Source organism: Schistocerca piceifrons, chromosome 2, assembly GCF_021461385.2.
Source record: "Schistocerca piceifrons isolate TAMUIC-IGC-003096 chromosome 2, iqSchPice1.1, whole genome shotgun sequence".
Classification (NCBI taxonomy): domain Eukaryota; kingdom Metazoa; phylum Arthropoda; class Insecta; order Orthoptera; family Acrididae; genus Schistocerca; species Schistocerca piceifrons.
In genome coordinates, this window is record NC_060139.1 from 1,087,152,824 (window position 1) to 1,087,178,924 (window position 26,101).

Here is a 26,101-nt window from a genome sequence, read left to right on the forward strand (position 1 = left end):
TGATTACATCGTTACGAGCTTGCTAGTTTGTGCCAATTTCCCAAAACACCAAGGTCACTGGCATAACTAACTTTACTTAGTTGCACTGTACTTCTCTTCTGATTCCGCCTTGTTACTTCACCATATTTAACTGTGTAAATGATGCAATTGATGTTATGTATCTTGCATTAATTCTTAGTAACTTTTGCCAGAAGTAATTTTCAGGTTATAATTATTTGCTAAGCTAATTCAAAGAGAAGTCACAATACTTATGATTCCAGCCTGTACCCACGAGACTGACTAAACTTGCAAGCTGCTTACGAAATGCATTATGCCGATTCTTCAATAATGAGTAATATTCAGTATAGTTATGGTTTGCTTGAGACAAATGGCTGATTGTGTATTATGTAACTAAATAATAAGAGACTTTAAAACTAACGTAATGATCGTACAGAAAGGAAATTCGCTAAAATTTCAAATAATCTGTCTTACGTTGCAAAATTTTGGAGAGGCAGTGAAACTGGCGTGAAATCACAATTCTAAACCAGGTATAGTCAAAGAGTCAATTGTATATCAAAGATGATTATGATTGACCTTCCATATAAGACTAAAGTGAGAAGTACTATTTCGAGAAAAATGTGAAATAAAAACATGTAGCTTCGGCAAAATATATGACACATTAAACTAAGGAACTACGCTACAAATTACAGTTGCTTAGAGAAAAAAAATTCTTTAATACAAAATAAACTTTAGGGACACATTCCAGGATATGGCCGAAAGAGGTAATACGGCATAAGCAAGTATGATATTACAAATAACATTTCAACTGAGATACATGATCAGACTAAACTTTTAAGTGAAGCAGCTGTAACAGTACAAAGTAAAATCGTAGAATGACTTAGTTCTGAATGATCAGACCACTTCCGTTACACAGAATTTCTAAGTGCAAGACCACTTTGTAAATTTTTTTTCCTAGTTATACGTCCCACATTGTAGTTTATTTCAGTTACTGTAGTATCGTCCCAGTTTTGTATGGTTAAAGCTGTTTCATTTACCAACTTATTCTCATCATGTAGACTTGCAATATTATTTCTTTGTGATATTATACTTGTTTGCGACATTATCATCTTGTTCAGCCATGGCCTTGAACGTGTCACAAGTTTATTGCATTTTGCTGAATTTATTTTTTTCTGAAAAATTGTTGTACTTTCTTGCATAATTCTTTAACTTAATGTGTAACTTATTTTTTTTCTATTCTAAGTAGTATTTTCTTAAATTTTTTTATCGAGATGGCTCGTTTAACTTTAGTCTCATACCGAACGCTATTGACTGCCATCTTTGACAGGCAACCGAGAGACTCTCTCGATGAACCTATCTCTCTCACAGTTCATAGTTACAACTCCATATGTTTGTACCTGATGACGCCCTAACAGCTGGAAACTGGATTTTGCAAAACACCGGAACAGAAAATCACGTATCGTGAAACTGCTGAGCACGCACGGTGGTTGGTTTCCAATTCATAATACTTCGTATTCTATTTAGATGTCAGCCCATTCATATCCTCACATCTCCCTAGCTGTGCTAAGGGTCTCTTACCCCATCTCGCAAGTTTGGTTGGAACTTCTCCAGGAGTGCAAGCTATGCTTATACCCCATGAGTTCCTACACCCACTCCCAACAATAGAGGTGCTAGGGTTGTAGCTATCTCTTGTTACTAACTCATATATGTGCCAAGTTCGTTTCCAGTTGCTCCAGGCTCTCCGTAGCAGCGCTGGAACTCACCCACCTACTCACTCATCCACCCTCCCTCCCACACCCACCCACTCACCCACACACAGACACACACACACACACACACACCACACACATATGTAATACAAGATGAACACAAACTCAACAGACAAAACTTGGGATGTTGTTTTCAGAGTATTTTGTTATGAGCGTGTAAGGTGTCTTATGGCTCGCCACGCAGTAATAATTTCATCATGACGTAAAAGACGCGTTACACCAATTACCGTCAATTCAGCGAATCTGCCGTCAGAACAACGAAAAACCCGTAATAAGATGTCAACAAAATGTATATAGAAATGAGACAAGTGCAACAATCCTAAGGGGAAACTTGTAGGGTTTATCTCAGCGTTTTCACTGTGTTCTGCCGATGCACAACCCAGTTCGTGAGAAATCCAAACCAGTTCCCTTACAAGTATTGTTCAAATTGCCGAACTGCATTAATGCGACAGCACGTATAGCGTCGCACCATCGACTGATTTGCACGCTCCTGTTACATGCTTGCTATTGTTGCATATTAGATCTTCCTGGTGTCTTTGTGCCACTTTCCCGTTGCGTAAACGAAAACATACACAAAGAGCATATCAGCTAATTCTTTATCGGTAAACATATCCATACTGACGTACATCAGTCTCAACGTAGAAGAAACAATGCCGGTAAAACAAACCCAAAGCAGAATCTAATTGTACTGGATGTAAGCTCGAGTACGAATAGTAACGGTCCAACACACACGATATTTTCGATGAGGTACACATACGGAGATTATGTGGCAAGATGGAGCCAATTTATTGTAGCGGCTTGTCCTGGCGTTGTGGTATAAGTACATAGCCCGCTGAATTATGTCCATTTCCGTGAAGCAAACCTAATACCATTTTGTTACGCTATGTAGGCTTCCATTAGCTGGCAGTGAAATGCACTCTATCCACAAAGAGGATAATGTAGATAGCCGACCAACGTAAGAAGATCACATGGTGTACGCTTTCGCAAGACCTCTATTTTGGGCTTTCTAGCGTCATGCACCGACGAAATTCCTGGCTCTGAATGTCGACGTTTCTTTTTGTTTCAGATTTAACGACGCTCTCATACGTCAAAGAAACGTCAGCTGCAGCTAAAGCAACAGAAGCAGGACCCTGGAGTTTCAGTACATACGCATAGGTGATTAAGACATTATGGCAAGCCTAAAACTGCGCAGGATATACGCTGTAGAAACGGACACGTACTTCAGCCGTATGGCTGATCAAGAAAACCCTTAGAGAAGAGTACGAAGGCGTATGGATCCACGAGAGGCAGTCCTAACGGCAGACTTCGTTGTCTGCACACGAGGTCAATCCCCGCAGTGACGAATGGCAGAGAAGTCGGAGAGCGGCGTCTCTGAGGTGGTGGTAAACACCAGCTTCGATGACTGCATATCCAAGTACCGCGACTTCTTTCTACCCAATGGTGAGTCTGTACAGTATTTACTTTCCGTATGAGACGATTCACGGTGTCCTCTTAGTTTTCTGTTTTATTATTACGAATCCCGTGTAGCCAGTATTAGCCGCATTTAGCATTTCTGTTCAACCTATAAGCAGTTCCTACCAGTGCCCTCCATAGTGGCAAATGGCTAGTGCTTGGGTTACGGCAGTGGCTCAGCATGCTTTATAATGTAAGCGACAATGTTGTTGTCAAAGATGACAAAGATTTCGGCCCATATTTCTTTGGTTTCGGTAATGTATACAGTCTGTGTTTCTCACATCACTAATAAATGTATTCAAAATGGTTCAAATGGCTCTGAGCACTATGGGACTTAACATCTGAGGTCATCAGTCCCCTAGAACTTAGAACTACTTAAACCTAACTAACCTAAAGACATCACACACATCCATGCCCGAGGCAGGATTCGAACCTGCGACCGTAGCGGTCACGCGGTTCCAAACTGAAGCGCTTAGAACCGCACGGCCACACTGGCCGGCAATATATGTATTAAAATGTAGTTAACGTAAAAGTAACATGTGTAAATATCAACAATATGAAGTCCATTATACTTTTGTTTAATAGTTGCATTGTCTCTGGACAGGGATATCTGTAAAATTATCGATAAAATGTTAGCTTTTTGGGTAATTTCCAAGAATGATTGCCTATCGAAGTCGCGGGGGCCAAACGATACATATCGAACGTGAAATCCTAAATCGATCACGCGACTCTGGTGACGGACGTTTTGAGTATGTTTACGGTGGTCATTACAGCAATGACAAAAGAAGGCCCTCACAAACATACTGATAATTACGAAGGAGATGACTTACCTTACTCGTCGTCGGTGTTGTCGTCACGTGAAAGTCCATGTGATGTGTACGCTTCGGGAACAATTCCCTTTTTGCCAGTAATTCGCGGAGGTATCTAATTTAGAGCAACTAAGGGAACGACGGAAAACAGATAAAAATGACGATCACAAATAATTGATCATAACGCGCGTCACCTGAGTCGCGTGATCGATTTAGGAGTGCACGTTCAATATGTATCGTTTGGCACCAGGCGACTTCGATAGGCAATCATTCTTGGAAATTACCGCCTTTTGGGTCCGTTTGTTCGTTTAGAATACCACTCGGATCTTTTTAATGTGAGTAAAAATTTCTGTTTCCTCATGAATGTTTAGATTTTTACCTTTATTAGTCGTATGTAGAACTGAGATGCATTGTGCCATGGCTGTTGATTAGCGATTTTGCGGCTGTTCGTGTACTCTCGGAATCTCATTTTAAAATTTCTCCCTCTTTGACCGATGTATAATGCTTTAGCAGTCTTCATTCGAAACTCCTGATCTGGAAAACTTTGTTGGATGTTCAACTGAAATTTATGTTCGTGTTATTACTATGTTCTCTGTCAAGTTTTTAGATTTGTTTTTCGTAGAGCGTGTAGGATTTTATCTGATTTTTGTTACTGGGATGGTAAAACAATATTTTTGGCCCACTCTTTATTTTGAGTTCCTTAAGTAAAATTTCGTCTTTCAACGTAGTTGCACTCGTTTTGTTTATTTTGGAAAGAACTCTCTTGGCAATTGTACAATTGTAGATTTATATCCATAGTTGTGTGCTGCAGTTTTAAGTGTGGCTATTTTTGATTTGCTATTGTCTTGACTTAGTGGACATTTATAATTCTGTTAATTCAAGATCGAAAATAGGTTTCATTGTCACTTAACTGATTGTGGATCACAATGTTTGTATTATAAGTTTTCTGAAAATGCTGAAGTTATGTGCTGTATTTTCTTTCCGAAAACTAGGCTTTGTTGTTCACGTCGTACCTATTTCCTCTTTAGTTCCACTGATTAGGAATAGACGGTGATCGACATATCTTAGGTAGCAATGTCTATTATTGTTCCAATATATGTGACGATTGAAGAATTCTGTTTCAGTTGTAATGGTGAAAATATTTGCTAGACAATCAGCAAGACAATTTCCCAGTGAAAGGTCTTTGTCTTGTCCAGGATTCTGGTTGCTAAAAACAAAATAGTTTCGCAATAATGTAGATTTAAGTACTGAGATATATCCATCTTCTTCCACTCTCCCAAATTGCCAAAGTCTCCAAAGATTTTCATCGATAACTTGGATCGTTTCATCGAGTTTGACGTGTTTTGACAACAAAATTGGCAGTTATTATAAAGCATGATTTGCCTGATTTATATTAATATGAGAATATTCTAAGAACCATATGAAATTGACACAACATATGCAAAAACTGCGAATTAAATCAGGTGGTGCTGAGAGAATTAGATTAGGAAATGAGACACTTTAAGTAGTAGATGAGTTTTGTTAGTGGGGCACCAAAATAACTGAGGATGGTAGAAGTAGACACGATATAAAATACAGACTGACGATAGCAACTAAAGCATTCCTGAAGAAGAGAAATTTGTTAACATTCAGCATAGGAAGTCTTTTCTGAAAGTATATGTATGGAGTGTAGCCATGTATAGATGTGAAATATGGACGATAACCAGTTTAAACAAGAAGAGATATGGTCTTATAAAATGCTGAAGATCAGATGGGTAGATAACGTAGCTAATGAGCAGGTACTGAACAGAATTGTGTAGAAGAGGAATTCTATGCACAACTTGACTAGAAGAAGGGGTCGATTGGTAGGACACGTTCTGAGGCATCAAGGTATCACCAGTTTAGTGCTGGAGTGAAGTGTCGAGGGCAGAAATCGGAGACCAAGAGATGACTACATTAAGCATATTCAGAAGGATGTAGGTTTCAGTAGATAGAAATGAAGAGGCTTTCACATGATCGAATTGCATGGAGAGTTGCATCAAACCAGTCATTGGGCTGAAGACCACCACCACAACAACAACAACGTGAAAAAGTTTGTACGACGGCTTAAAAGTAAAATATTAGTAAGTTTCAAACAGTCTAACACATCCGAACGCTTGTAGTATTTATTATGGACTATTTTGTGAATTTTCTATGGGACCACTGATGATGAACATGTGCTCGATACCGGTCTGTTAAATTAAGAAATTGGAGAATATCACAGAAGGGGTGGTCAGTATTAATGGATACGGCAGGAGCGACGATTGGAAGCATAAGAATCCAGTAAACATAGATTCTTAAATGTATGCCTTAAGGGTTATGAGCATTTCGTCATTTTCGAAACTATGAAACAGCTCTATTCTACTACAAACTCTTTGCTTCGTATTTTTTCAGAGATCGTATTATGCACCAAAAGAAGACAAAAATGTGCAGTAAACTGGGCTCCAAACTGCATGTCTTAAGAGCTATGAGTACTTATTTATTTTCACCGATGTAGAACACGCTTCTTCTACTGAACAGGTGTCCCCATAGCTCTTAAGGTATGCCTTTAGAACCCATGTTTAGTAGATAATTGTTTCTTTTTGTGGTTCGTAATACTTCTCTCAGAATATGAAAACCATAGAGCTTGACGTAGAAGAGGTTGGCTTCACAGGATAGAAAAGCTCTTTGCTTTCAAAGCACATGTTTATTAGAATTTCTTACTTCGAATGATCGTTCCTGTCATATCTCTGAATGTTGACAATTACTCATGGGACAGCCTGTATGAAAAGCAAGCAGATTTGTCTTTACGTACAAAACAAATGTCGTTTATCAACTACATTAAAGCCATATGACACCATGAATTCAAAACATTTGCTAATCTGTCTGACAAGATAAATGAAGTTCTGCTATCCTATCAGAACACATTGTCTAAAATAACTACTAACAGAGAAAGAATATGCTTAGTTTAAAGTCCTTAAAGACGTCGCAAACTATGTTCAATTCAAAAGCAAGTCATCTTTGTACTTCTTTTTCCTCCTATGCCAACCTCTTCATCTGAGAGTACACTTGCAATCTACGTTCTCTGTTTGCTGGATGTATTCCAGTCTCTGCGTTCCTCTACAGTTTTTGCCCTCTACAGCTCCCTCCGGTACCATGGAAATCATCCCCAGACGTCTTAATAGATGTCCTATCATCCTGTCGCTTCTCCTCATTTCTTGCCTTATCAGTACAACTAATTTTCAACATTCGTTGGTAGCACCACATTTCAAATGCTTCGATTCTCTTCTGTTTCGATTTTCCCACAGTCCATGTTTCACTACCAAACAATGCTGTACTCCAACCTCATTGTCTTAGAAATTTCTTCCCAAAATCAGGGCCTATGTTTCATACTAGTAGCCTTCTCTTACCCAAGAATGCTCTTTTTGCATTTGCTAGTTTGCTTTTGATGTCCTCCTTACTCAATCCGTCAACAGTTATTTCACTGCCTAGGTAGCAGAATTCCTTAACTTCATTTACCAGCAATCCTGATGTTAAGTTTCTCGCTGTGCTCATTTCTGCTACTTCTCATTACTTTCGTCTTTCTTCGATTTACTCTCAGTCTGTATTCTGTCCACATTGGACTGTTCATTCTATTCAGCAGATCATGTAATTCTTCTTCACTTACACTCAGGATAAGAATGTCATCAGCAAGTCATATCATTGATATCCTTTCACCTAGAATTTTAATTCCACTCCTGAACCTTTCTTTTATTTCCATCATTGCCTCATAGATGTACAGATTAAACTATAGAGGCTAAACACTAACATCCTTGTGTTATGCCCTTCTTAATCCTAGCTCTTCGTTTTTGGTCGTCCACTCTCATTATTCCCTCTTGGCTCTTGTACGCATTGTGTATTACCCATCTCTCCCTATGGCTTACCCCTACTTTTCTCAGAATTTCGAACATCTTGCATCATTTTAAAGTGTCGATCGCTTTTTCCCGTTCGATGAATCCTATGAATACGTCCGGATTTTTCTTTTTTTTTGCTTCCATTATCAACCACAACGTCTGTATTACTTCTCTGGTGCCTTTACCTTTCCTAAGGCTGAACTGATCGTCATCAAACACGTCCTCAATTTTATTTTCTATTCTTCTCTGTATTATTCTTGTAATCAGCTTGGATGCATGTGTTGTTACGCTGATTGTGCGATAATTCTCTCACTTGTCACCTCTTGCAGTCTTCGGAATTGTGTGGATGATATTTTTCCGGAAGTCTGATCGTATGTTGCTGGACTCATACATTATACACACCAATGTGAATAGTCGTTTTGTTCCCACTTCCCCCAATGATTTTAGAAATTCTGATGGAATGTTATCTAGCCCTTTTGCCTTATTTTATCTTAAGTCCTCCAAAGCTCTCTTAAATTCTCATTCTGATTCTAGGTCCCCTAAGTCTTCTAAATCGACTCCTGTTCCTTCTTCTATCACATCGTACAAATTTTCACTCTTTATTTAACAGTGGAATTCCCGTAGCACTCTTAATGTTACCACCCTTGTTTTTAATTTCACCGAAGATTGTTTTGACTTTCCTATATACTGAGACAGTCCTTCAAACAGTCTTTTTCGGTTTCTTCACGTTTCTAGTGCTGCCATTTCGTCTTAGCTTCCCTTTTTTATTTGTTTTGTAATCCTGAATTTCTTTGAACATTTTTGTACAACCTTCTTTCATAGATCAACTGAATCATTTCTTGTGTTACCCATAGTTTCTTCGCTGTTACCTTTTGTGTAATTATGTTTTTCTTTCCAGCTTCGGTGATTGCTCTTTTTAGAGATGCACATTTCTATTCAAGTGTACAGCCTACTGCGCTATTTCTTGTTGCTTTATCAATAGCCTTAGAGAGCTTCAAGCGTACCTCGTCATTTCATAGTACCTCGGTATCCCACTTTTTTGAATATTGATTCTTCCTGACTAATCTCTTAAAGTACAGCCTAGTCTTCATCACTACTACACTGTAATCTGAGTCTTCCTCTACTCCTGATTACGCCTTACAATCAAATATCTGATTTCGAAATCTCTGCCTGACCATGATGTAATCTAACTGAAATCTTACTGTCTCACCTGGCCTTTCCAGATTTTACCTCCTCCTCTAGTGATTTTTAAACAGAATTTCGTTACTACTAGCTGAAATTTATACAGAGCTCAATTAGTCTTTCTCCTCTGTCATTCCTAGTCGAACGCCCATATTCTCCTGTAACATTTCCTTCTGCTCCTTCCCCTACGACTGCACTCCATACCCCCAGGACTATTAGATTTTCATCTCCCTTTACATAATGTATTATCCATTCAGTATCCCCTATACTTTCTCTACCTCTTCATTTTCAGCTAGCGAGGTCGGCGTGTATATATAAACTATCGTTGTCGGTGTTGGTTTGCTGTCGATTCTGATAAGAACAACTCTATCACTGAACAGTTAGCAGAAACGCATCCTACTCCCGTTCTATTGTTTTCTGCTGCTGTTGATATTACCCTATACTCATCTGACCAGAAATCCTTGTCTTCTTTCCATTTATCTTCACTGACCCCTATTATACTGTATCTAGATTGAGCCTTTGCATTTCCCTTTTCAGATTTTGAGCTTCCTTACCACTTTCAAGATTCTGACATCCGACTCGTTGAATGTTATTCTTTTGTTGGTAATTCAATCTTTTTCTCATGGTTATCTCCCCTTTGGCTGTCCCCTCCAAGAAATACGCATGGAGGATTATTCTGGAACCTTTTTCCAATGGTGAGATCATCATGACACCTTTTCAATTAAAAGCCACATTTCCTGTGCATAAACGGTATGTATCTAATGCAGTGGTTTCCATTCCCTTCTGTATCCTCATGACGTTGATCATTGCTGACTCTTTCGCCTTTAGGGGTAGATTCCCACCCTAAGGACAAGAGAGTGCCCAGAACCTCTGTCCGCTCTTCCATGCTCTTCGGCCGCCAATGCTGATTACTAAACAAAATTTATGCGGTTGCGATTACGGGTCCAAGGACGTATTGATTACTAATCAAAGACGCCACCCCTTGGGTACAGGTGCTTCGTATGTAGCAAGACGAATAAAACACTAAAGTAGAGTGACAACAGTGAAATAAGTAATCTTAGAAAAATACAAGAAGACTGGATATTTGAATACTAAATTGTATCCAACATACCTAGAAATAGGCGTACTACTGCAGAACCCAATATTTAACATTGCAATGAACATTGTCGCCACATATAACAGAAATCAAAACAAAACGATTAGACATTGAAGCAGCAAGGAAATTAAATTATTTGTTCGTACTTGACGTACACTTTTAAGTTTGAGGATAGCTGTGCAGTCACTTTCAAAACACTCCATGCAAGCTGTTGAATATATGATCAAGAATATACGAAAGTAGTTCTGCTGAATCAGTAAAACATATGTATTCAACTCGATATACCTTAAAGGTTAAATTTTCGTGAAAAGCGGATGTGGCCTCAACCTGATATAAAGGGAGAATACTGTCACAGCATTTTCAGATTTTTGTTTGGGCAAGATCGTGGCAAGAAATATAAGTCTGCAAACCTTTTAGAAGCACGTTTTGACATCCTTGGACGCTGTGATTGGTATCTTTGCTTTGAAAGGAACGTGTGAACGTGTTACATAGCTATTGTTGGGTTGAACCAAGAATGAGGGGTGAACCAATTTCCCAGAGTTTGCTATCTTGTTGAATCCCATAGCCATTGTATAATGTACAAAGTAAAAACTACGGTGCCTCTTATAATAATCGGCTTTAATAAAAGCAGAATGGTGTTCCTTGTAGCAGTAAAATCGAATGAAGGCCTGATTTAAAACACTGTGACAAAATATCCTATACAGCATAGCTGTTTTGCGTTTCATTTCCTTCCTCTGTATTGCCTGACATGGCTATCACGCTGTGTTTATTATTACCAATTGTTTTCTGAGATCCTGATTTCTCTTTTTGCTTTAGCAATGTCAGCGAATTCAGAATAGTTTCAGCAGACTTAACATTCCGTGATGTATTGGCCATGTTTTTTGCATGAGTGACGGCTTAATTATGCCTGCTCTTAATTACTTCACCAGCAACGCAGTTCACACTATAAAAGTAGCCATGACAACCCGGAACCATAGCATTAGCCGCCCATGAAATCAAAGGTACTCAGAAGACTACAGCCAGTCTGCTGCCGAGTCTCCCCAGTGACCTTATAGCATACAGCGTATGTGATGGAGCGTCGCGCTGCGGAAGCCGGAATATATCCAGCTGGTGCAGAGCAATAGCGCCACGCCATCTCACGGATCGGTTAAGGGCGCTGCCTGGCTGTTACCGGAGTACATCGGCACTGCTAGCAGTGGCGCAGGTAGTGTAGCTGTCACCGGAGGCGATATTTTACCCTGCGCAAACCACTAAGTATTTTTTTCCTAAGAGAATCTTCACCTGACCAGTTCTATTATTCGCCACTGTTAGTTTGCAGTATCTGAATGCGCCAATAAAGTAGAAAATGATTTTAAACGAAAGTAACTGTAAGTCTGGAGCTCTTATCTGTTACCAAACTGCCAGTTCCTCACTCTAAACCGATCATACCATCTACTATTGTAAGTTACTCAAGAAGTGCAATATGCCAAAGCTTAAATGATGGTGCTATTAATTAGAGTTATTGTTTGGATGTTGTAAGTACTTAATTGTGTTCAGAATGAACCTGTGAGGACGGGGCGTGAGTCGTGCTTGGGTAGCTACGGCGGTAGAGCCCTTGCCCGCGAAAGGTCAAGGTCCCGAGTTCGAGTCTCGGTCCGGCACGCAGTTTTAATCTGCCAGGAAGTTTCAGTTATTGTGTTCTTTGATAATAGGAACCCTTAAAGTTAAAGTTCGTACAGAGAGGTAACACGGTAGAATTCAATTTTTAGAACCAAATGTTGTTACTGGGTGGCAGAGTAAACACAGTGACAGCTTAAATATTTACGCAATTATGTCTCCCATTTTATGGTAATTATATCGTTTTTACCATAAAAAACTGTTATGAAACAATATAACTACACTATTCATGAATAAACTGATAACTTCAATCAAAAACGTTTTGATGTTACGAACTTCCAAACGGATAAAAAATATTTCTCTTCATGCTTAGTAACGGGAAAGCTCTCGAGTTCACTGCTTCCACAAAACGTCATAAAATAACTTAAGGAACATTGAATTCACTTTTGCCACAATCATTACTCAATATGTTAAAAGAATTACTGTCTAATTAATAGCCTTGTACTCGTACATGATTGACTTAGCATTAGAAAAATAATTTTTTTTACTTCACTGCTGCAAACTGCCGAGTCATTACGTGTTTAAAATATCAGCCAGTTGGTGCTGTTAGTAGAAGCTCAGAGGGTTTGCAGCTGAGGGATGAGGGGGGGGGGGGGGAACGAGAGGTGCAGGAGGAGTGTGACGTGGACTCAGCTACACACAGCAATGGGCTAAGCAAGGTGCCTAGGCTTAGTCAAAATAGTACTGTGCAAGAGTAAATGCCTATCAAGACTAGTTGCTTTACATATACCGACCCTGCTGTTGACTTTGACCTTCCAGATATAGTTATTGACCTTCCTTCCGTGTTCCACTTACGACAAACACGGCTTTGCGAATTGCACATCCGTATCAGGTGAAGAGATAAAAGAGCCAAAATTAAAATTTTATGTGACACCTCTTTCAATGATAAACGGATAAAACTCGTCGAGTCAGCTTTGTCCCATAGTAGCTCGTTCTGAGATACAAAAATATTAGATGAATACAAGGTTTGTTACCTTTTGCGTCCTTATAACACAATACACTGTATGTAGCCATTCTTGAAGTCATACCGGTAAAGCAGGTGTAGGTGGTAAATATTCTGGGGCTTATGACCACTGCTACGCCATTGATAATCTGAGGTTCTAGCTCGGATCAAATCGGTAAAGCCCCGCTTTCTCACGACTGGGAGATGTTTCAGTTGTTACAAATTGCAAAGAGCATCTGTCAGGAAGCTGTAAACTGAAGCGTTGTGATCTCTATGGTAAAGGGATGAAAACGAACAAAATTTTCTAATTAAATGAGGGGGGGGGGGCGGACGGGTGACGAATTGCAAACAAGTTTCTGTATGGATTCTCTGTTATCGATACACAAAATGAAGCTTTACATTAAACAGCCAGTTTCTAGCGTGGGTGTTAAAGCTGTAGTCTGAACAGACACGTTAGAATAATTTTTAATATTAGAATCAGCCATTGCCAGTATAAAAATGGTGGGGTGGCACCAGCCAGTGTAGTATGCGTACTGGCTCCGTGGCTGGGTACATGTAATAATTTTCATTTGAGTCTTCTGCATTCTGTGAGTTTTCTGCTGAAAACCAGAAAGTAGTGGCAGTGTCGCTGGAAAGTACGGGTGGATGTAATGTGAAGTTCGCTAAAAGTATTTCCCTCATGCCAGTGAGAAATGGATATTGTTGTTTAAGGAGTTCTTGCATCTAATATACAGGCTTCAACCAAAATATCTGGTTAGCTTCTATAGTCGCAGCGATTAAATCAGAAAGCTAAAGCAATCCTCACGTTTTTAACAAAGTTGTATATAGGCCCTGCATGTCACCAAACTACACCACCTTGCTCAGTTGTGACAGTGGATTTTGCTTATGCCAAAAAGGTGTTTAACATTTAATTAAAATCTTTGAAATGTGTCCCGAGCATTCTCTGCTGTTTATACGGATCTCATTAATAGAAAAACTTGTTAGCATTAAGGTTTCTAGCACCACTACTGGAGCATCAAAACACAAACATATACTTTACCACATACCCCATGACATCTATATCTTGCTCTGTGTAACAGATACGTTTCATTAAGGAAAATGAAAAGAAACTTGAAGATACAACATATTTCTGGATACATCTAAGTCGATTATTATTATATGTTCAGCGTAAGCATGTGTCGAATGGAATGTGTGTAATCATAACTATAGACAGTAATAGAAATCAAACCAAGTTTGTAAGTTTAGAGGAAGGGAAAGATGGATAGGGTTTAATGTACCGTCGACGTCCCACTTCATTAAAGACAAAGGCAAGGTCGTCTACCTACAGAGAATTTGGGATATTCACCGGAGACATGCACGTGGCACGTAACTCATCTCACTGCAAATCACATCAGTGGAAAAATTGTCTTCAAAATGGACATCTCCACAAGATGCCAGTCGTTTTCATTACGAGCATGTCCCTTATGGCGGCCGTACATTCTGAAAACAAAACAGAGACTTTGTTTCAACGCGTTTACGCTCCAAACTCCAATTCTTGCATTGTCGTTTCGTGTATTCAGCTCAGCAACATAAACTTGAAGAAGACGAAGTATGTTACGGACATTAATTTTGTTACAGAATTGATGAAAGCTGGCCATGGAAGTATTGGAAGAGTAAAGAGTACTTATCAGAGTGGAGTAACCCAAAAGAACGGATTATAAAAAGAAGCTACCGCTTTCTGTGTATGAATCGAAAAGGAGAAGTCGATAACTTACTTAAAAGAGAATGCAGGATACTACGAAAGAATTTAGCCAACACAGGGTTGGCTGACAGGCTAGATTGTGAATCAATAACAAAGTACGCGGCAACAACAACAATTAAAAAGAGAAAATAAGTACTCTACCTGTACATCTTCCGTTTGGATATCGCATTATGAACAATGTTGCGAATTTTCTAATACTGGACTCACCTATTTTAATATAGTCACAAGAGCACGAGAGATGACCATTGTTCGGAGCAAACTAACTAGTTCAGTTTCAGAAGGACGGTAAGAAGATATATTCGTGTCATGGTGCAATCAGAGGCCAGAAGGCAGAGAGGACACTTCCCAGAAGAGCCAAGGAAAGCACTGACTGATAGGCTAATGAGAGCCTGACTGGGTGTCGAACCCCGCTGAAGAACTACATGTAGAAACAGAAAATGAGACGGATTGTGAATAAGCAGTCGACAGAGATTAAATTCGGAATAATAAAATATCATTAATATGTACTTACTACTACATAGGGACACACAAGCTGTGTCCAAAAATATGCTGGTTTTTTGAAGAAGATACTAGGTAATTATGAGAAGACGGCAAATGTTGCTACTGTTGGTATTTTGAAATGAAGAGAAACTCACTGTTTCAAGAATATAGCTGCAAATCACCGAAGGACCTAGCTGTTGCTATAAAGTTTTGCTGAGAAATTTTATTTTTTCTGAAAGATAGAACATCTCGCGTGGTGATAAACTCGAGTTCGATACGAATGTTCGTAACATTTTGTTGAATAAAAATGCGCACTAGAAATACGTAGTTTCATTGACAAAGATGTCGCTTCGAAAAATTTTTGAGTGGACAAAAGGTTTCTACAGTACGTTCTTGTTCTCTTCTTGTTTCGTAGAGGCCAATTAAGGGTCACAAAATTTACGTATTGTGTGTGTGGAGCGCAGTTTGCTGTTCTCCCAGCACTTGCAAATCCTCTGGTTGTGTTGTTCCTTCCTCTCCTTTGTCCGGAGGGCAGCTGACTTTATTCTTGGTACTTTGTTCGGGAACCTCACTTGCTTAAGCATTCTACTGAGACATTTCCGATCTTTTTAATGTTTTCTTGTACCTCCCACTTCTTGCAGATTTTATGTCGCTTCCATCAACTTTAATGGCTTGGTGTTACTTTTTTGCACTTAAGCCGCAAGGTGAGTCGTCAGCTTCCTGAGATGCATCCTACAGAGATGTCAGTACAAAGGTAGACGTCTGTTCCTGGTCGGGTCCGTGGTTTTTCGCAGTTTTTGTAGAGATCCTGGTTTGGCCGTCTTTTATATTCATTACCTTCTGTGAAAGTGGACTGGTCACAATGTCATCCTCATTATCTTTCTCTAATGGTTTCACGTTTGTGTGTGAGACTCTCCTCTCCTAATTATCACTGGACATTCTGAAGCATGTAGAGCTTCAAGGGGGTGACTGGTAGTGCTTCATTTTTTTCTCTTACGGTAGTGACACTTCTGGCTATACGTGCTCTTGATCGATTGGTATACGAGTTCCAGCTTGTTTACTCGAACTGATAATGATATTCTTACCGAAAGACAGGGTTGCCTACACTCTCCTAGATATTTATACTCGTTGGTTTTCTTGTTTTCTCACTTCCCTAGGTGCAATATGCTAGGAGTATCACCAATGTCCGCGACGTGTTTTTTTTTTAAACTACACATTTAGCCCTACATTTGCTGCTTGTTGTGTGGGAACACTGGGTGGAATCACTAAATGTTCTGTTATTAGAGATCACTATGAAAAGTTCTCGGAGAATTTGATTACATCAAAGTAATTCTGGGTGGGCATCTGTGCGAGTTCCACGTTACAGATTAATACGGAAATTGTCATGGACTCTTTGTTAGAAGAATATAATTATAAGAAATATTTGCTTAAACAAGAGATAAGAAAATGTGAAGTCCACACACAACTTATGATAATGTTCGCCACTTTCTTGAAGTACTGTCACACCTTCATTGAGTGACGATAATCATCACCGCTCTATTGTATGACGTGTTGCAAGTTCACACAGCTTCATTGCGCTTTCGGGAAACACATAGTTTATCAGCAGCCAGTTTGCATCGGAAAATCTGTACTGATTCAGTTCAAGAGTGTACGCAAGAAGGGGCACGGAGGTCAGCCGCCCTCGTCTCCCTTCCCCTGGCAGCCAAACCCTTGGAAAAGAACTTGCTTCGTACTCTCAAAGAAAGACGTTTCGCTTCAGTGTCAGAGACCCGGAAAGTGTAGCAGATAATGACTGGAAACAAGTGTGCCCAGCACAATTTTTTGCGGAATCTGAAAAGTTTTTCACGATTCAGCGAGGAACTAAAGTCAGTTCCCTCACTTCCTTTCCCCTTTAGCTCAGTAAGTGGATACGATCATGATATAGTTCGTTGTAATCTTCTTGCAAATATGATATTCTCCAGTTTCCAGACATTGTAAGTAATCATGCTCGCACTATCTTTTGGCCGAGTCACTTACCAATCGACAGCGACTAAGGAGCACTCAGTCGAAAACCAGCGAACATAAGACCACAAGGAATATTAATTAATGAACCACAAATAAATCTTTGCAGATTAACTAATAGACTATACACTATACCATTACCGTGAAACTGTTTGTATCAAATTTCCGAATTTTTCGACCCCAAAGATTGATTTTCGTCCTGTACTTCTCTTCGCTCTGGATCTTCAGGACAGATAGTTTTCGGTGTCATGTATTTGAATATGGCTATTATTGATATACCTAGATACTCGCAGTCTCTAATAAACTTCGTCCAATTAACCGTAACCTGATAACCTACTTTAACTGAAGGTCAGGGCAATCCTCGAGCCCGACATCTACATATGTGGACTGTTATGTCGTCGACTGTGTAGAGCGTTCGGCAGACGTACTCTAGCAAATAACAATCACAACACACGAATCATCATTTTTATCACGTCTGTAAAATGTTGTTCGTGAATATGTACACTGTGTAGCTAGCAAATAAAAAGTATCCTTTACTGTAAGAATAGTCAAAAGATGTGGTTTGAATCAGCGATACAGATATACTGCAATCACGTTCAAAGAAAACAGAACACCTTGAACGAGATTAGTATGTTCTGCAGAAATCATTAGCATTTGAATCATGTTGCCCCGTGGGTTCAAGTTCTACACTGATGTTACCTATTGCTCTCGGTGTCGCTACAAACGAAAGGTAATGGATCAGTGTGACTTGAGCAGATGTGAGACGTGCAGGATGCTCGCAGACCGTACTGTCAAATGAGCCAGTTTGAAAGAGGGCTCATTATTGTAAAGAAGAATATGATTCATACGCACGGGAAACTGCTGCTCTTGTGGGACGAAGTGTTTCGGCAGTGCAATGGATGTGTACAGAATGGTTCACTGAAGGCCGTAGAACACGGCGAGATGGGTCAGGTCGCACCACCCAGACCAAACCCCGAGAAGGTCAACACCTCATCCGAATGGCACTGCTGTATAGATCTGTGTCCTCCCAGGCCTTGCGCAACAGTGGCAATTCTAACACACCCTACACTAGCAGGGGATGACACTTCATCGCCGTTTATTACGTCACTGACTACGTGCGCGTCCTCCACTTCTCCGCCTACCTTTGACGAATGTGCAGAAACATGCTATATGGTAGTGGTATATGCAACGTCACTGGGAAAAGGAATGGCATCAGATAGTGTTTCCAGGTGCATCCAGGTTCTGTTTGCTTGAAAATAATGGCAGCATTTTAGTTCGCCACCGACAGGGGGAGCGGCATCACAGTGAGTGCATTTGCACGAGACATATGGCGCCGACTCAAGGCATTATGGTTTGGGGTGCTATTGAGTACAAGCACAAATCACAGTTGGTGCCTGTCAAGGGCACTGCGACTAGTGTGACCTACGTGAATGAGATCCTGCAACCCGTAGCCGTACCTTTTCTACAGATGGCATTTTTCAGCTAGACAATGCACGATAACATGTTGCTGCGGGAACAAGTGCCTACTTGGTGTCACAGGATGTCTGCCTTGTACCCTGGCCCGCCAGATCACCAGACTTGTGGCCAATAGAAAATATATGGGATATATGACGGGTGCAGCGCTGAATGCAACATAGGTGGCTATACCACAGGACGACATTCGCGTCTTATACGCGTCGATGTCATCACGCGTACAACAAGTTATCAGGACCAATGGCGGACGCTGTGCATGATAGGCCACAGGACAGATGCTGCAACGAGCTGACTGAAGTGCTGATCATTTCTGCAGAATATACTAATGTACATGTCCAGCGTATATGAACGCCCTAGCTCTAGTTGTTCAAGATGTTCTGCTTCTTCTGTCTTGCGCGCCTTACATTTACTGGTTCAGTTATGAATGCTTCATAAAGCAGCTCTTTTCTCTCCTGAGGCACTCTGACAAACAACTGAAGGAACTGATCGTTGACACCCTAGAAATTGTCACTGCGACGGAGTTGAGGTCCGAGCTGGTCCTACACAACTTCTGTGGGGCGACAGGCCAGCCAGTGGAGTGCCTCAGCACCACGCTGTCATTTCACAGCGACACGAACCATGTTGGTACTGACGGACGGCAGGTAACACACGGTGCCGCAAGAAGTCCATGACGTACCACTGGGCCATCAGAGATCACTCAGTCACTACAATCGAGACCTGAAGTCGTACGTGGTGGCTCCCTCACCTGGACGACAGGAGTAACAGCGCTGTGCCTCTCCAAAAGATGGGAAGAACGGCACGTTGTCCCTAAGTCACCGCTGTACTCGCCGACGATGAGCATCCGGGGTAGGACCACGACATTCATCAGCAGACTGTGCTCCCCAGTAATGGCACCAACTGTGCTGCGGTGTTAACGGAAGCTTACCCATCGGGGACGGTAATTCCATAGTCCGGCTGCTGCTAGCCTCCGACCAATGGTGCAGATTGTTGCTGGTAGTCCATTACTTATTCTCCTATGGAAGGCGCAGACCTGACGGGGTTGCGATGTGCAAGGTGAGGAATACAACGATGCTCCCTTGAAGTGGTCAGATGTGTTCGACCGAAACCTTGACGACTAATGTGCTTGCCGCCCCCCCCCCCCACCGCCCCCCACCCTTTCGCATGATGCCAAACGTCGGCCACTGTTACATCCGTGTGGCCCACAAATGTAGGAATTGCACGATTCGACCAGCCTGCCAAGCGGAGACGCACAAATCTGTTAGGTACTGATAAATGTGTCTCATACGAGTGTGCGACATCCCTTTGTCCTTTTCAGTGATCTCTCGACATTGGACGCTGTCAACGCTCCTTGTACACCCTACAAGTTCTGGTAACAACAATCAAAATGACCAACACTAATGTATTCTGGTGGTCTCTCTGCTTGATACAGAGACTTCCAGTTTCTAATCATTAACATACCAAACGGTGGTGTGGGAATGTACGAAGTTACATTGACATCCGACAATGTTTTCAGGGTAATTCACTTTGTCTATATCAGGTAGTATAATTTGCTGGTTCATTAGCAAACTCAGTTAAATAGAACACTAAATATTGGACAACATAGAAATAAAATCCGCCTGTTGTCTGTTCAATAACGTTTCCGCGGTGCCAGTATACGGAGCTGAACAAAAATAACACCACAGACACAACATTTGTCATGACATCTTGGTAGATGATGGTGACAGTGTCTGTGTGTTTACAGGTTGCATTTTGTCATGTGACTTGTCAAGCCATTGGCAGCACGGCATCTCTTGCCGCAATTGTCACAAGTGTATCTGGTTGCTGAGGCAGTAGCAGGGGTAGCATTGCGAAGCTTTTTCTGCCTAAGAAACCTTCATCATGCTTCGACATTCCAGATGGTATATCATCGCGCCACTCTGGTCTCATGCTAGCCCGTGCCTCCCATCTGTTTTGTGTCGATTTCAAAGCTCTCCATATCTCGTTTACAGGAGTCCTTGAACCTCAATACAGGACGTCCTACAGGTCTTTTGGCTATAGAGATCTCTCCAAGCATCAGCTCACGTGGTAATCTGTCAGGATCCATACGGTGGACGTGTCACAGCCAGCGGAGTCGTCTCTGTTTCAAGACAGCTGAAATACTGTTGCAGTTAGTTTTAGGTAGCACTGCTTCGTTGGTCACTCGGTCCTTCCACGTTGCTCCGAGGATGGATCTCAGGCACCACATGTGGAAAGCATTAAGGCGACGTTCTTGTTTGGCATAGGTAGTCCATGTTTCCGATGCACACAAAAGGATGCTGAGGACGCCAGTTTGATATTTGTGGTCAGAGAGAGATTGTTGTTTTTCCAAACACGTGTAGAGTTTGCCAAAAGTTGTCGCAGCTCTTCCAATGCGAGAATCAGTGTCCTTGTCAACAGACGTGTTTGATTCTATAGTAGATCCAAGATAGCAGAAGTTATCTACGACTTGCAGAGTAGTGCCATCTAGTGTGATATTCAGCTTTGTGTTAGCTCCCTGAACGATAATTACGGTCTTACTGCTGTTCACACTCATCGAGAATAACTGGCATGCGTGACTAAACCTTGATACTAGCACTTGCAGCTCTTCTATGGAGTTCGCAACAATTGCAGCATCATCAGCATACAGGAGTTCACGAGCGGCTATCTCGTACCGCATTGTTTTACTTTTCAAAAAGACCGACATTGAAAAGCCTTCTATCTTTCCAAGTACGCATATGTACTCCAACATTGCAATTCTCGAAAGCCACTTGGAACAGACCCGAGAATAAAATTCCAAAAAGTGTAGGTGACGGTGTAGGAAAACGATTGACATTCAAAACAGCTTCCAGGCATCTCTAAAAGGATAAACACAGACGCAATGTGGTTTTCAAGGGAATATGCGAAATAGTGGCCACTTCAGGTAACGACGATGCAGATGTATAGTGATCATGCCATGTTCTCATCAAAGCAGACGACAAAGGCTCAATAATATTGAGATTTCGTGTCTGTGGCGGCCTGCTAGTGCTCACAGAACCAGTCCTGTTCGATGCCAGCTGTGAAAACAGGACACTGACGTCGTGGAATACGGAATCACCATTGGGTAACAACTGTTGTACTGTAGGATGGACCTGATTAGTCAAAATAGCCACATAATACCTGGCGGTATGGCCGCCTTGCAGAGGAATGCCGCGATATGGCTGCCGTATCATCACCGAAACCCCCGCCACGTTTCTCTTATGGAAACAAGCATCAACCAGATGTTGGAAACAATGTAAAACAAGACTCATCCGTCTGATACCGCGCGACCGCTACGGTCACAGGTTCGAATCCTGCCTCGGGCATGGATGTGTGTGATGTCCTTAGGTTAGTTAGGTTTAAGTAGTTCGAAGTTCTAGGGGACTGATGACCTCAGATGTTAATTCCCATAGTGCTCAGGTGCCAAGATTAATCTGACCAAATGACTTCCTTCCATTGCTACATAGTCCCAGTTTTATGGCCTCAGCACCACGTTTCCCAGCTATTTTCCAATTACGGTCATTTGTACCTGTGATATCTGATCTTGAAATTCCCAGTCTTCCTCCAATTTCCAGCTAATGGAGTGTCCTCCTTGTTGCTTTCGTGAGTGCGAAAATCAGTTCTGCAGTGACTTCTGCAGCTGCCTTCCTCTTATATTTTGTCAAAATCCTCTTTCACGACCGTCCGTCACGACCACTCAACACACACTTTCGTCCGTGTTGCGACTTAACGGACCATATTTTTCCAATTTTATTGTGTGCGGTGTATTTTCGATGAGGCGCCTCTTGAAATGTCGAACGCATTGGTTGCTTGGTTACGGAAGTAGCCTCCATGCCAGCCCCAACAATTTTCCCAGGTTCTTATTCACTCAGCTCCTACGTAATGCACTGACAAGTACACAGAACACTATTGAGGCCATGGCTGACTCTTGCAACGTGCTGAGGACTTTGAACAAGTGCCTTACGTAGTCAAACAAAGCACCGCCAACTGCAGTCTTAGATATTATCTGCTTTTATATTCACGCGTGAATTTCTCGCGGTGCTTCCATATTTTTATCCTACCTGTTTATATGTACATTTAAAAAAATGCTTTATTTCCAAATCTTAATAATTATAAAATTTTAACCCACTACCTTATGTGATTAGTGGGCCTAGATAGTGATACAATGGTTACAATTGCAGCTAATCTAAGTTATATTTAAGTAATTAGTTAATATGTAAGCTACGGAATAAGTGCAATGGGCAAGTTAGTTCAGTTAGTTAATTATATATGAAAACAGGTAACCTAACTATTTACTAGATACTAATGCCTACAGCGTTACATATGTGTCAGCTAAAAGTATAAACCTACTTACAGAGCCTTGCTCCTGGACCTAACCCCAATGAGCGTGCCTCTGACACCGGACAGGCCATGATGTTGATCGCTGCAGGTTCCTAGAAATAGTACCTAAAAACTAAGTCCTACAACTAAACTTATCCTAAAGCCAAGTTCGGTGCATTGTCAAGATTGGTGAAGTTGCACCCCACTCCCCCTAAGTCCCGAAACGCGGCGGATTCCAGACTGAAGAAGTCGGCCTTTTCGCGCCCAGGCGGTATGGGAATAGGGTACTGACTCTATAGGTGTTTAAATAATTTTCTCATTCTTGCATTATAAAATCTCTATTGAAATGCTATTGCTAAACTGGTACAAACGCGTGGCGCGTTAGTTCAGAGAGTCTCCGCTCGTTGCGAAGTGTGCTGACGCACGTTGTGCTGTGATTGCAGGCGGCCTGTACTGCAACTGGACGTGGGACCTGGTGCTGTGCTGGCCCCCCACCAGGGCGGGCACCACGGCCAAGCAGCGCTGCCCCAGCTTCAACGGGCTCGACCAGACCAGTGAGTACAACCGCTAAGCGTTAATGTTTAGGAGTGACCTCGCGAAAGGCGTTCATTGAGAAGAAGTTTGCTACCACTCTAATCCTCGACTGGTTCTAACTTGTGCCACCGAGCCTGACCTGCATTGAGCATACAAGGAAACAAGCATGCACCAGATACTCATCTTTATCCTTGGTGGTCCCGTAGAAGTCTAAACTGGATAATTAGTATCCCCACTCTCACTGTCTTCAGTTTTTAGGAACTTCTGTAATGCTTTTGACTGCCGTAAACATAAGGGGCAATCAAAAAGTTTCCAGTCAATGGCCGTAGCCTCCTGAACTACTGCTCTGTAATTCCTTCTCTAGATTGTCGCACAGATGACAAAATGGTAGGTGTCGAAATAGACGACAGAGGGATAGAGAAATAATTAAAATCGATCAAAAGAGGAAAGGCCGCTGGGCCTGATGGGATACCAGTTCGATTTTACACAGAGTACGCGAAGGAACTTGCCCCCCCCCCCTCCCCCCTTTCTTGCAGCGGTGTACCGTAGGTCTCTAGAAGAGCGTAGCGTTCTAAAGGATTGGAAAAGGGCACAGGTCATCCCCGTTATCAAGAAGGGACGTCGATCAGATGTGCAGAACTGTAGACCTATATCTCTAACGTCGATCAGTTGTAGAATTTTGGAACACGCATTATGTTCGAGTATAATGACTTTTCTGGAGACTAGAAATCTACTTTGTAGTAATCAGCATGAGTTTCGAAAAAGACAGTAGTGTGAAACCCACCTCGCGCTATTCGTCCACGAGTCTCAGATGGCCATAAACACGGGTTCCCAGGTATATGTTCCCAGGTATATGTTTCTTGACTTCCGCAAGGCGTTCGATACAGTTCCCCACAGTCGTTTAATGAACAAAGTAAGAGCATATGGACTATCAGACCAATTGTGTGATTGGATTGAAGAGTTCCTAGATAACAGAACGCAGCATGTCATTCGCAATGGAGAGAAGTCTTCCGAAGTAAGAGTGATTTCAGGTGTGCCGCAGGGGAGCGTCATAGGACCGTTGCTATTCACAATATACATAAATGACCTTGTGGATGACATCGGAAGTTCACTGAGGCTTTTTGCGGATGATGCAGTGGTGAATCGAGAGGTTGTGACAATGAAAAATTGTACTGAAATGTAGGAGGATTTGCAGCGAGTTGACGCATGGTGCAGGGAATGGCAATTGAATCTCAATGTAGACAAGTGTAATGTGCTGCGAATACATAGAAAGATAGATCCCTTATCATTAGCTACAAAATAGCAGGTCAGCAACTGGAACCAGTTAATTCCATAAATTATCTGGGAGTATGCATTAGGAGTGATTTAAAATGGAATGATCATATAAAGTTGATCGTCGGTAAAGCAGATGCCAGACTGAGATTCATTGGAAGATTCCTAAGGAAATGCAATCCGAAAACAAAGGAAGTAGGTTACAGTACGCTTGTTCGCCCACTGCTTGAATACTGCTCATCAGTGTGGGATCCGTACCAGATATGGTTAATAGAAGAGCTAGAGAAGATCCAACGGAGAGCAGCGCGCTTCGTTACAGGATCATTTAGTAATCGCGAAAGCGTTACGGAGATGGTAGATAAGCTGAAGTGGAAGACTCTGCAGGAGAGACGCTCAGTAGCTCGATACGGGCTTCTGTGAAAGTTTCGAGAACATACCTTCACCGAAGAATAAAGCAGTATATTGCTCCCTCCTACGTATATCTCGCGAAGAGACCATGAGGTCTAAATAAGCAAAATCGCAATGAGCACTGAGGCAATCACCCCACCGAAGCACCAGGTTGAAGATACCCGATTTGTAGAACACTGTATTCTGATGTTTAGTGAACTCCGTAACTGCCTGCCACGCATTCACGTCGGATAGTATCGACGACCCTTCTCGGCATTTGCGACCGAAGGGGTAATAATCGCATGGAGAGAGACCAGGACCATAGGGAGGGCGCAGGGGTGTCTCCCGCTCGAGGGGGCGTAACTTCTACTTCACTAGATTTGCGATACGGGGACGGGGGCTATCATGAACCAGTAGTACCTCCCGGGTCACCATTTCACAACGGTGGTTTTCAAAAGACATGCAGCCCCGTATACAATCTTCAGTCTCCGATGGGTGTCTACTAGTGTTTCTCCTTCGGCGATCAAGATCACAATAACAAGACTTTGGTCCTGTTTGGACGCACTTGGTAATAACATCGCCGTAGTTCACGTTCCCGCATTTACCGTACGTATATCGGAAAGACTGGAATGCCACGCTAATCCGTTGCCTCCATGTCGGTGGTCATACACCGGCACCTGAGTCGCACTATGTCGCATATACCACCGCCACACCCTTACACGAAAACTTTTTGATCGTCCTTATAGAAAAGACTCGTTAGTTTCAATTATCTTCATTGTTTATTCAAGTTTTTTGTCCCACATATTTCTCAAGATCATGAACGTTGCAATATAAGCACTAACACTGCGCAACACCGTTACATCAGGAGATCTTACGCAAAACGTCTGGCTCTGAACGCTCCTAACCAGCGACACCTCCGCCGATTTTTAGTGCCAAACATGCTGCACTTGGTCCAAAGTCAGTAACCATCCAATTCCAAAACGGATTTTCAAAGTGTAGCAGAGTGTGCGCTGATTTGAAACTTCCTGCCAGATTAAAACAGTGGCCGCCCGGGACTCGAACATGAGACCTTTGGCTTTCGCGGTTA

The 26,101-nt window shown here is 41.8% G+C and overlaps 1 protein-coding gene across 1 annotated transcript in view; it reads left to right on the plus strand.

Moving 5' to 3' along the window:
- Positions 1–2,849: 2,849 nt before the first annotated feature.
- The window catches only part of LOC124777479 (PDF receptor-like), a gene marked incomplete at its 3' end in the record, with an annotated part of 233,679 nt that continues 210,427 nt past the window's right edge, over positions 2,850–26,101 (plus strand). Inside the window, exons 1-2 of the mRNA XM_047252914.1 lie at positions 2,850–3,206; positions 23,265–23,375. Of these exons, the coding sequence (XP_047108870.1) occupies positions 3,110–3,206; positions 23,265–23,375 (208 nt within the window). The remainder of the gene's footprint in view (positions 3,207–23,264; positions 23,376–26,101) is intronic.